Genomic DNA, 11,404 nt, shown 5'->3' with positions numbered 1-11,404 from the left:
CCATCGCTCTCTTATTTCGTGAATAATAAGCACGCCCTTGACTACCGTGATTTCACAACCGTTTGATAGAACCTTTCGTGGAAACTAACTCTATCATTGAATTTTACTTCAAATTATGTACTATCAACTATTCGACTCCTTCTGTTCAACCGAGATGAGCTTTTGACCATTTGGGTAGTTTTCTTCAAGACGGTCAGTTAACCTTGAGAAATCGAACCTCTTTCAACAGAAAGTCGTGTTATTTGTTAAGTCATTTTATTCGTTTTTCCTGTAATTTTTGTGCATATTTAATTAAATAGTTCTCCGAACCTTTTCAATTCATCTGCAATTAAAGAGAACTCAAACGTCTTCACACTTCACGAGCAAAGTAACGGAATCTCGTTAATCCTATGAAATGATTTTATGTTACATGTCGCAAATTAATGTTGATTTTTATTCCTAAACGAAAACTGAATGTTTAGATTCGAGTTATCGCCGATTACAAAAAGTTTAATAAGATCAAAATGTACCGAAACTCAGTGACAATCTGGGCTTGTTCAAAAGCTGATTGATTCACGCCAAATTAATTTGCAAGGAGGTACCAAAACCCTCATTCTCCCATAGTCATCGTCAAAATATCTTCATTGATCAGTAAATAGAATAAATGTTCACTTTTTATTGTCTTCTTTATTGTGTATGCTGTCAATTAAGTGTACATTCAATGGTTGTTATAGAAGATTGTCGCTTCTGTTCATTAGTATTCGTTTGAAGGATGTAACTGTAACAATAACGTAACTTGTTTAAAAAATAGAACTATTTTTGTAAATTAAATGATTTCAAATCATTACCTTGTCTAGGATTGCCTGGAACATCGTTAGTATCGTTAGTATACGTTGACTGTGACAACCGTTTTCCGTTAATCGCCAACTTTTGTTAATTGCATTGAAATTAACAATAGCGAACAGTGAAATCATTTTCTCACTCGTTCGTGTAGAAAGGTCGAAAAGCCGTTTGTTCAATAAGGGATTACAGAATGTGTACAATGAACAAATGTCAGCTCGAAAGTGTTATTTTAAAGATACATGTTACTCGTTTGTTGGCATGATTGGCTGAATTCAATCAAGAGCGCACTGGCTCAAGGGGTACAATTCGGGCTTCTTCCCGGAGTTGTGACGAGACCTATAATGTTCCCTCCAATAAATGGGGCCTGCTTAGAGTGATGATGACCGGCAACAAAAACCGCCATAAGTCATGGTGAGCCCGGTTTGGCGTTTGCTGGGCTGGTACAAAACTGTCTCGCCTCGCTCTTTCTTTTGTGTAAACTAACGAACTTGCGTCAGCAATAACATCTCAATGACAGTTCCATCCGAAGGAACTTACTTCATCCTGTTTAAGAAACATGTTTCTAACATGTTCCTCCAACTGAAAATAGATACTTGTCATCTCATTCGGCTGTCAAATACATTTTGGCATTGAAGAGAGGGAGTAAAAAAGCCTGACTTCTAGAAACATCGGGTCATTCGATTCGGCGTTGCTGGACAGTCAATTAGTTCTGAAATCGCGACCACTTTTTTTGCCTCTTGGAGACCAAGAAACGAATCAGTCGTTCAGGTGTGTACGTGTGGATCGCTGAACAGAGCTTAATTCAAGCAGCCCTAGATATGTCTCAATATGAGTTAGCGTTGTCCTGCCCATAAAGTCTTCGAGGCATAGAATCATAACAGATACTTTCACAGCCATGCACTGTTTTCCATAGATGCACTCTGTAAATATGCCTTTTTTTCTTTTTCTTTTCAGATTACCATGAAAGGAAACAAACTTGCTTTCTTTTTGCTGCTAGTGCTTGCGTTTGAGATTCTGTTTTTTACAGCTACTGAAGCTAACCCCTTTTGGACTCGTCGTCGACGTCGACGTCGATGCAGCTCGTCTCGCCCTGCAGGCGTTGCATGGGTCAACGGGTGGCAACAGTATTTCAATTTCAAGTGTCAAAACAGTAAGAGACAATTCCATAATCTCCTGGTGTTATTTCTTCTACTCATTTCTAGCAAGCAACGCAAGGAGCATTTCAATTGAAAAAGAAAAATCACCATATTGGATTTTTTTTTTGTTTCATGCATGCCTTGAGTCTCGAAACTAAATTACCTGTACTTGGCACTAGGCGAAAGATGGAGTGGGGCTTGGAGGGCCATCCCAATCATGAACGCCATGAACGGGTTTCACAAGTCCCATTTTTTTTTTTTTTACTAAATCAATGCTTTTCTATAGCTTGCTATTTATATCCAAGTACCACCTTTTCAGAGGAATCATTCATTTTTGAAGTATTAGAGCAGTCGGAGTGAAGATTATCATCATGAGCTTGCTCGTTCTTATGAAAAACTATTTGCAACAAATGAACTGTGCACAATGTCGGTAATATGAAGGATGAAAAACCCAAAAAAAAATCATGCAAATTTAATAATTTGAACAACAAACTTTTCAACTCAAAGATGACATCAACTGAAACTGTCACTTAAAAACAAACACGTTTATCCTCCCGTTTATCTTCTGGACATTCTTTATGTTGACAACCTCATAACCTCAACTTGTTTTTACTCCATTATAGATTACTCTATAACAGGCTGGCGCAGCATCCACCGAAACTGCAAGGAAGATCGCATCCATTACTTTCAATGCTCGTATGGTCCGATGAACTACCAAGAGAAACACTGTTCTCACACAGCAAACTACGTAAACGCATATGATGGAGACCTGTCGTTCAAATGCTCTCACAATGGCTTTATCGCTGGGGTCAGAAGCTCCTACAGTAGCAACCATAAAGATCGCAAGTAAGGATTGACCGCCGTTCAGATGTGCGGCTTGGTTGAAATTTTGTCCAAAATTTTTATAGTGCTTTTCTTGATACAAAGACAATGATAAAATCTCCTAAGATTTGTTTTCTATTTAGAAGTGAAGAAATAGGGTCTAGTTCTACGAACCGAAACCTTTAGCCCAGCCTTCTTCCCCACATTTTAATATAAACTCCCTGAAAATGAACCAGATAAGCCAAATTTCGAAACCCTTCACTGCTTTAAACACTAAATCGAGATTTTGTCGTCTTGTTCCTCCTTCCAAAGGGTAAAGAATAATGTTTTCTGAATTCCTAGATTCTGAATCGGAGCGATGTTTTAGTTGAACTTCTTTCGATACCAAATCCGTTTCGTGCATTCCGAGAAAGCAGAAGTCGAAGTGAGCCGCAAAAGCTTCAGATCTGTATAGTCGTGTACTGTTCCAACGAATTTTTTCACAGACTGTATGTAAAATAAGGAGCACCAATTTCACCTTGGTAAAAACTGATTCAACCTGAGAACGGATTTTACCGACAACATACATATGCCTTGCTTTACTTGAAGGCCCGTTCAGCGGCGCTAAATCAAAAGTCGCTCCAGAAGAAATTCGAATTAATGCTCCTTGTATAATCTTTCACAAAGGAATTCTCGGATACAATTTTTATTTTAGGTTTTCGTTTCGCTGTTGTCATAAGCCTGGTTATTGTGCAACTACCTGCAAATTCACGAACCTGCTGAACAACTGGGATCAAGAAATCAACTACAGTGTTCCTTCGGGCTATTACTTGGTGGGAGCTCACAGCACACATCATAATCACTATGAGTAAGTGTTGCCAGATTGCTTTGTTCAGCATCTGTATTGCCTTAAAGGTCAGTCACGACCTAGATATTAGACCTGTTGGGGAATACTCAGCATGTCTTAGGGATCTTACAGTCAGCGGGTCTCACGGAAAAATAAACTTGAAATCACAGTATCTTCCGAAAGAAAAAGTGCAAGAGCTAGTCATGATACTTTTACTACAGTTCCGCTCAATAATGGTAGTTAATGCCCAGAATCGTCTTGTTCGTTATTACACTGTCATCTTCAAATAGGACCTTTTAAGGTCAAGTAGGGACCTTATATACTTATAAACCACAGTATCTTCAAATAGGACCTTTTAAGGTGATTCCTTAGTAATAGAAGTTGTCGTAAGATTTTCTTTAAACTTTTCTCGATTGTTCCCTTCATTATGGTGACTCGAAATGTGCAGTTAAAAGGATAGTTCACCAAGCTCGTTTGCGAGATATAACTTGCTCAAGTTACTAATTTAATCATTGCGACTTCATCATCTATCTACGTTTTGCAGGAACATGAAGCACAGCTTTGACGTAATTCTTGAAATAACAAAACAGGTGTACTGTATTGCTCAAAAGGAATAATTTAATATTTGTTTTATGACACAGGCACACGTTTTCAAAAGGCACTGACTACAAACATTCCTCGGGTGCGTGATCTCGAGGAGACAATTTTGTGTCCACGAGTGATGGCTACGAATACTTTTTTTCCCTGTAACTTTTTTTTCTGACGTAAATTTTTAAATTTTTTTTACAGCACAAAGAGGAGGAGTAAGAGAATAAAATTATGCCAAAAAAATGATAGGTCACCAACCTCGTTTAGAAGAAAACAGAAAGCAAACCAAGCTCGACCCCTCCACAACACGTCTCGCCAATAGCGCGGTTTCACTTTCACTCTCGGACTGAAATTACACTTTAGCATCATCAAGGCTATCAATCGACTTCTTGTTTTGCGAGAGTCTAAATAGTTTCCCGTTTTGCTCTTTACTGCCATGCATGCTCTGAAAACGGCTGTTCTTCTTTCTAGCGAAGTTTCCTGCACGAAAGTTCGCCATTCTGCAATGTTTTTGGCCACTTTCGATATATCAATATTCACACATGGCTACGAGTTTTTATGGTTAAATTTAAACATTGCTTTGTTAAGAAAAATCCGTTTAGACTTGTGAGACAAAGAAAACAGAACAGAGCCATGAAATTTGACCAAAAAGCCTCTTAGCAATGCCTTAATAGGAACATCTATGTCCTTCGCTGTTACGCACAGATCAGGATGCGCAGTGCAATACTAGGGAGTCACCTTAAGGTAAAGTAGGGACCTTATATACTTATAAACCACAGTATAATTCCAACACTATAAGACAAGAAAATGTGGAAGAGTAATAAGAAAGGACAAGCGATGGAGTTGAAAAATAATGACAGTTAATGCCCAGAATCGTCTTGTTCGTCATTAAAATGTGACTTTATGAGATCAGAAACAATCCCTCGCATGTTTACAAATATTTCAATTGTTTTTGTCAAAACTTACTTGGTTCTTCTTATACAGGGACCGGAGGTGGAAGTTTGAGATCTGCAGTTTTACCAAAAGTGACCATTGCACGAAAAAATGAAGTCGACCTAAAAATCGCAAGTGCTAACAGCAAAGAAGCATTAAAGGGGATACTGATATTCGTGACAAGTTTGACAGCAAAACCACTGTATGGTGAAGGGAAATTGAAATAAAGAAGCTTTGCCTTTTGAAGTGTCATTAGTGCTTTTGTTAGAACCCTCAAAGTGTAATTTTGCGATCAATGATAGCGAAGATATAGCTGACGTTACCCGCTGTTGTTAATGTACCAACCAGGGCCCAGTTGCTTGAAGCATGATTCGCGCTTAATATTAAAACCTTTATCACTGGTTAGCGCTCACCAAGATCTGACAGGGCCCGTGAAGAGGGAAGGGTCGGGGGAGGGGGGAGGGGACTATAGACCCCGTTGACGGTGCAAGCTGGGAGAACGTTTTGCGTGGCAATAGGGAAGACATAGTTATTGTGCTAACAGTGGAATGAAAAAAAGCTTTCTGCAGTAATACGGCTCTGGCCTCAATAGCTGATTGCTAAGACAGGGGCCGCGGAGTACGTTTGAAAGTGGGGGGGTGGGATAGGTTTTGGTATGGATCACGGAAGTGTGAGGGAGGGAGGAGGGGTTTAGGAGAAAAAAAACACCGTAGGAAAAAGGTAGGGGGCTTCTCGTAGTACTTCTGAATAAAGATTATTTCTACTCTTGCAAAATCCTCACGCGCCTAATTAGATGTACACCTAATTTCAGTGACATCCAACGGGAAGTGTCCCTTTAATTTTAAGACTTTGCTTCCTATTCCATTAATAAGGCAGAGGTTAGGGTCAGGCGTTATTTTGAGATCAGGGTAAATGCAGCTGCGGGTTATCCTTACTTGAGGAGCAGCATTTGGGGTACACTTTGTGACGTAAATTGTCTGCTGATTCCGAGACACGAGTGATGTCAGTTGAAGTCGGTGAAAAGAGCAAGAGGACATTCCGTGACGCTTATTGAAATCACGCATGCATCTAGTTTGTTCAAGAGAATAGACTAAATTCGTATTTTCAGTATTGGACTGGAACTAGCTTGCAATGGAGGCTAAAGCGGGGAAATCTTTTCATATGCAAATACTTCCCCGAGTTAGTGTCCATTGCAAGCTACAATTGTAGTTCCACAGCCCAATACTGAGAATATGAATATGGTCTATTCTCTTGATTACGTACATTTCTGGATAATCAGTCCCCATAAATTTGAGAATCTGTTGAAGTTTCTTCAGTAATCCGTCTGTTCCATTTTCTGTTATTGTGAGCTGTATTGTATATTGCATACCTTCTTGATGTTAAACTATAATAATGATAACCATAAAAGGCAAAAGCACTTCATATTGAGGGTACTCAACGATAGTTTTTGGCGAAAAACTGCTGGGCCCTTTGTAGTGCTTTTAAAGCAAGATACACGACTTTTAATTAAAGTGCTCCTAAACTCAAACATTTTGCATCTACAATATTAATCTCCCCACCAAGAACAAACATGTGTTAATTCTTTTACTCAAAATTTCGCTTTTTATCTGCTGGACAAGACACCCAAAGTTATCAAAACTAGCAGTAATTTGGACCCACGTCCAAGCTATGAGAGGCATGGGTCTGTTCTCTATTTTACGTTACAAACTGCTTTGCAATGAAAAATTTCTTTGAAAGCAGTTTGTGACGTAGAATCGAGAATAGACCCATGCCTCTCACATCATGCTCGTGGGTCCAAATTACTGCTAGTTCTGCCAAGTTTATGTGGCTTGCACGGCACAGAAAGAGCGAGATTCTGGGTAACAATGGTTATGCTTTGATTGGGGAAATTTATATTAGGAACGTAAAATATTTAAGTACTGGTCCCAGATATCTGACTGACTGTTTCCAAAAACTTTTATAAATAATTAGGAAAGTACGCGCACTCTCATTGGCCAACAGCTGTGTTTAGATGAGAGTATGGAAACACGGCTGTGACATCACACGAAGTTTGATTGGTTATGTATTGTCAGACTCGCGTTTTGATTGGTTAGTAGGAAATATGAGCTTGTGTGAATAAACTCTGTTTCAATCAAGAAGTAAAAACACCAGCATTTTCGCTCAATTTTTGAATTATCTTTGAGAATTATTTTCTAAAAGCAATAGAGGACTGTTTTCCGTGTTTCCATAGCCTCATCTAAACACTCAGGGGAGTTGGGAGAATTCGAGACAGTTATGCAAAACCTCGACTACGTCTCGGGTTTGTATAACTGTCTCGAATTCTCCCAACTCGCACCCGTGTTTAGATGAGGCTATGGAAACACGGAAAACGTCTTCTATTGATTAAGGGATAGTGTTTACTCTAGGAATTGCAAATTCCTTAGTTCTTAGATTATAATTAAATTCATTATGCGAAAATAATCTAAGTACTCTGGACACAACCCCTATTTGACCTAAAACATTAATATTGCTATATCTTGCAGCCTCCTATGATTTCCGCAAAGTAGGTAATTTAGATTGCCCAAAGACTCCTCTCAGTGTACCCTTTCGAGTTGAGTTTCCTAGAATCGATAGCCTTACAAAAATTCCATACAATACTACAATATGTTATAGATGCAGGAGAGTAGCAGCTTTAGAGCGGTTTTCAAACGAGTGTCGTAAAACCAAAACCAAAGTAATTACTTTGGCCAATCAAAAAGAACGGAGACAATCCAGTAAACCAATCAAAACTCGAAGTAATAACACGTAGCCGACACAAAGCGCGGGAAAATTGGTTGAAAAAGTGGCGCGAGAACTTTGAACCAATCACTGAGTGAAGTAATGCAAAACCAACGTAATTATCTAATTACTTTCGGCACTCAATTGAAAACCACTCTATAGAGTTGCAGTTTTGTGTTTTAATTTATAGGTAATAGATTCCTTAACCTTCTAACGACCCCTACCCTTTGACTAGCCTTCTCGACTTATGTTGATTAGCTGATTAAAAAAGTTAACTTAACTTAATGAACTTGGATAGCGCTTTAAGTTATAACAATATTCTAATGCGCTTTGTATGTATCATATACTTGAATAAAAGTAGAATAACATTTCTTGTTTATATAGACTAGCTATAAAAATTCAAAAGCTATTAAAAATGTTCATATCATAGCTTGCCTAGATAAAAAAGTTTCCAAATTCTCTTTGAATGTATCTACGTTTGCTGAATTACGAATTGCTAGTGGCAGACTATTCCAGACCGGTGGTCCGGCGACGTCAAATGCACGGTCGCCAAGTGTTTTACATTTAGATCGTGGGACCAAGAGCAAGTGTTGATCGTCGGTATGCAATGCGTGGCGACCCGGAGGTTTGATGTGTAGTAGCTCAGTCATGTAAGATAGAGAGAAGCCTTTGCAAACCAACAGCGTGATCTTGAATCTGATCCGCGAGGCAACAGAAAGCCAACGTAGGGGTGATGTGAGAATACCGTGAGAGATGGCAGGTAACGCGCGCTGAGGCATCCAGAGCCCTATCAATATTAACACCCAATATGGTAATATTATGATAGGATAAGATCTATTTCTATTTCTCTCTCATTCTTGTTTCTACTCATTAACATGGTCCCATATTTCATAAAGTTACCCCTAAGGACATTTAAATCATACCAGTCATCAGTTGCTTTAAGAGCACATTCCTGTGAGTTAGATTGGATAGTGTTAATGATATTGTTAATTCCGTAAAATTGATGATCATCTACATAATGTACAAATGTTTGAGTCCATAATGCAAGTTAAGTCATTCTAAAACACGTATTACAGTAGAGGTCCAACCGAGGAGTCTTAAGGACATGCTATTTCTACTTTTGTAAGTATTTTCTCGTCGTTAGTTTTCTTCCTGTTTCCCTCCATTATTGCGTACGATCTGTAACAATATCATTTGGAAGTTAGGCCTTGTTAAGTGCAATAAGACGTCTCCACATTAAGTATAGCTGTAAAATCCCCTCAAGTAGGAAGCATCTACATTTACATGTTCCAGCACAAGGCAAAGCCCCTTTTCAGCTGACTTGTGGCTGCCATGATGTTTCTGCTAAGGTGGCCTCATACACCACAAGCCCTTTTGGAGACATCACTGCCAAGCCGGCCACTTCTGATGGAGCAAACAGGACAGCGACAACACCGGGGACTTCATACCCTATTCTTCTCGAATAGTGTGTGGGTTCTTTATCCTCCCATGCACAGGAACTTATGAACAAAGATTTTTTATTTATTTCTTCTCATCCGAGAAGAACCGTTTGCAGATGAAATTACAAAGGAAGCAGTTTCTCCACAGTTATTTTAAGATCCTGAGAGTTGATCAGGCCGCGATGTCCCGCACAGCAGCCCGATTCTCAACCAACTGAGCCACCAGTGTGTAGCTTATTGCTGCTCTGAGTTGCATTTTTTCACGTATACTGAAATCTTCTTCTTCTTTAGCAGTCCGTCGATATCGACGATGACACGGAGAGAAGTTAATGCCTGTGTCGCAGGTGCGAGGTCAGTCCGATCGCTGCCTCAAAAGTCCTGCCGCAAATGTCTCAGGTGTAAGCCGCTTCAGCATGTAGGTGTTTTCTCCAGCCTGCGCATTCTCTTGCCCGCCCACAACTGTACATTTCTTCTTCTGATGGCATCGGCAGCGCCAGCCACCACCTTCCGCCAGGTCACTCGATCTTCGGCCTTTTCCCTCCAGTTTTCTAACTCATTAATGTTCTTCAGATGCCTCTTGAACGCGTCTTTGTAGCGTAGTTGCGGTGCCCCAACTTTTCTTGAGCCTTCTTTTAGTTCTCCATAGAAGACGGCCTTTGGTAGTCTACTGTTCTCCATGCGTGTAACATGTCCCGTCCATCTAAGTTGACACGTGGTGATCATTTCTTCAACACTGGGCATTCCTGCCCTATCCAGTACTTGAAAATTAGATACATGGTCTTTCCACGAGGTGTCCATTAGTTGGCGGAGATGTCTCTGTTGTACCATATCGAGTCTCTTTATGTAGCGTCAGTAGAGAGTCCAAGTTTCTGAGCTGTACAGAAGTGTTGGAATTACAATTGCTCTGTAAACTTTCATCTTGGTTTTCAGATGGATTCCTCTCTGGTCCCACAGACGGCTTCTCAGTTTTCCGAAGGCCGACGCTGCCGATTGGATTCTTCTTGATATTTCTGCATCTATAGTTCCGTTGTTGGAGATTGTACTGCCCAGGTAGGTGAACTTGTCTACTTCTGCCAGTGGGGTACCATCCAGGAGCACCACTCGAGGGTTCAACTTTTTGTTATGGATGTCTTGGATTAGAACTTCTGTTTTCTTGATGTTGATCGTTAGTCCGAATCTCTTTGATGCTTCAGCAAAGGCTGTCAGTAGATCTTGCATTGCCTGAAGACTGTGGGTTGATCAGGCCGCGATGTCCCGCACAGCAGCCCGATTCTCAACCAACTGAGCCACCAGTGTGTAGCTTATAGCTGCTCTGAGTTGCTTTTTTTCACGTATACTGAAATACCATCATGCTAACATACCTTGTGCAAATCTCATATGACCTAACTCTGTTTTGAAGAAAATTATGCGAGACGTCAGGCAACACATTATGTCACATTATTGTTCCCTCAACATTACAGTCCCGGATTTATTTGACATTTAAAAATTATATTACTTCCCTGAGATTGATTGCATACCACCCGCGTCAAACGTGAAGACACCGATGCTATAGTATTTGTCTTCACCTTTGGCAAATAACAAAAGAATACACAAAACCTAGGTCTTCAGATTTGACTTCAACTTTGACGCGCGTCAAACGTGAAGTCAAAGTTGTTACAAATTTGACTTAACCTTTACCACGGTCAAAGGTATAAGCAAACTGGTAATGTATTTGACCATACGTTTGACGGGGTCAAAGGTTAAGTCAAAGCCGATGCCAGATTTGACTTAAGCTTTGCCTAAGATCAAATATGAAGGAAACCCAATTTGACGTTTCGTGAAAAGTTGCACAACGGCTTTCCTCGTCTTTCATTTTCCTGCAATTTGATTAGTTACTTTAAACAAGCCTCGATGTCATTGTGTTCTTCATAGGCATTCTGGTGAATAGAATCATACTGGACACCATCAGAATCTTTGTTTAATAGCTTGATGTATGCCATTATTCCAGTTATTTCGTCATTTTTCACTCCTTTCACTGATAATTTATGCTGTTTAAGATACTGTTGTAGTAACCTCAACTGTTAATTTACGTGCTGATTCAC

General features: G+C 39.8%; 2 protein-coding genes across 2 annotated transcripts; one reads left to right on the top strand and one right to left on the bottom strand.

The window, feature by feature from the left end:
* Window positions 1-1,431: 1,431 nt before the first annotated feature.
* LOC137970204 (hemagglutinin/amebocyte aggregation factor-like) lies at window positions 1,432-5,369 on the top strand. Its single transcript, XM_068816723.1, has 5 exons — window positions 1,432-1,590; window positions 1,777-1,972; window positions 2,582-2,804; window positions 3,475-3,627; window positions 5,179-5,369. Exons 2-5 carry the CDS (start codon window positions 1,783-1,785, stop codon window positions 5,240-5,242), a joined length of 630 nt encoding a protein of 209 aa, XP_068672824.1. The 5' UTR covers window positions 1,432-1,590; window positions 1,777-1,782; the 3' UTR covers window positions 5,243-5,369.
* Window positions 5,370-9,731: 4,362 nt separating this feature from the next.
* Window positions 9,732-10,151, bottom strand: LOC137970531 (uncharacterized). Its single transcript, XM_068817049.1, has one exon. The coding sequence runs from the start codon at window positions 10,149-10,151 to the stop codon at window positions 9,732-9,734; it is 420 nt and encodes a 139-aa protein (XP_068673150.1).
* Window positions 10,152-11,404: the final 1,253 nt, after the last annotated feature.

Source organism: Montipora foliosa, chromosome 9 (genome assembly GCF_036669935.1).
Source record: "Montipora foliosa isolate CH-2021 chromosome 9, ASM3666993v2, whole genome shotgun sequence".
Classification (NCBI taxonomy): Eukaryota; Metazoa; Cnidaria; class Anthozoa; order Scleractinia; family Acroporidae; genus Montipora; species Montipora foliosa.
The sequence above is the reverse complement of the archived record's forward strand: the minus strand, read 5'-3'. Positions and strand labels throughout refer to the sequence as shown.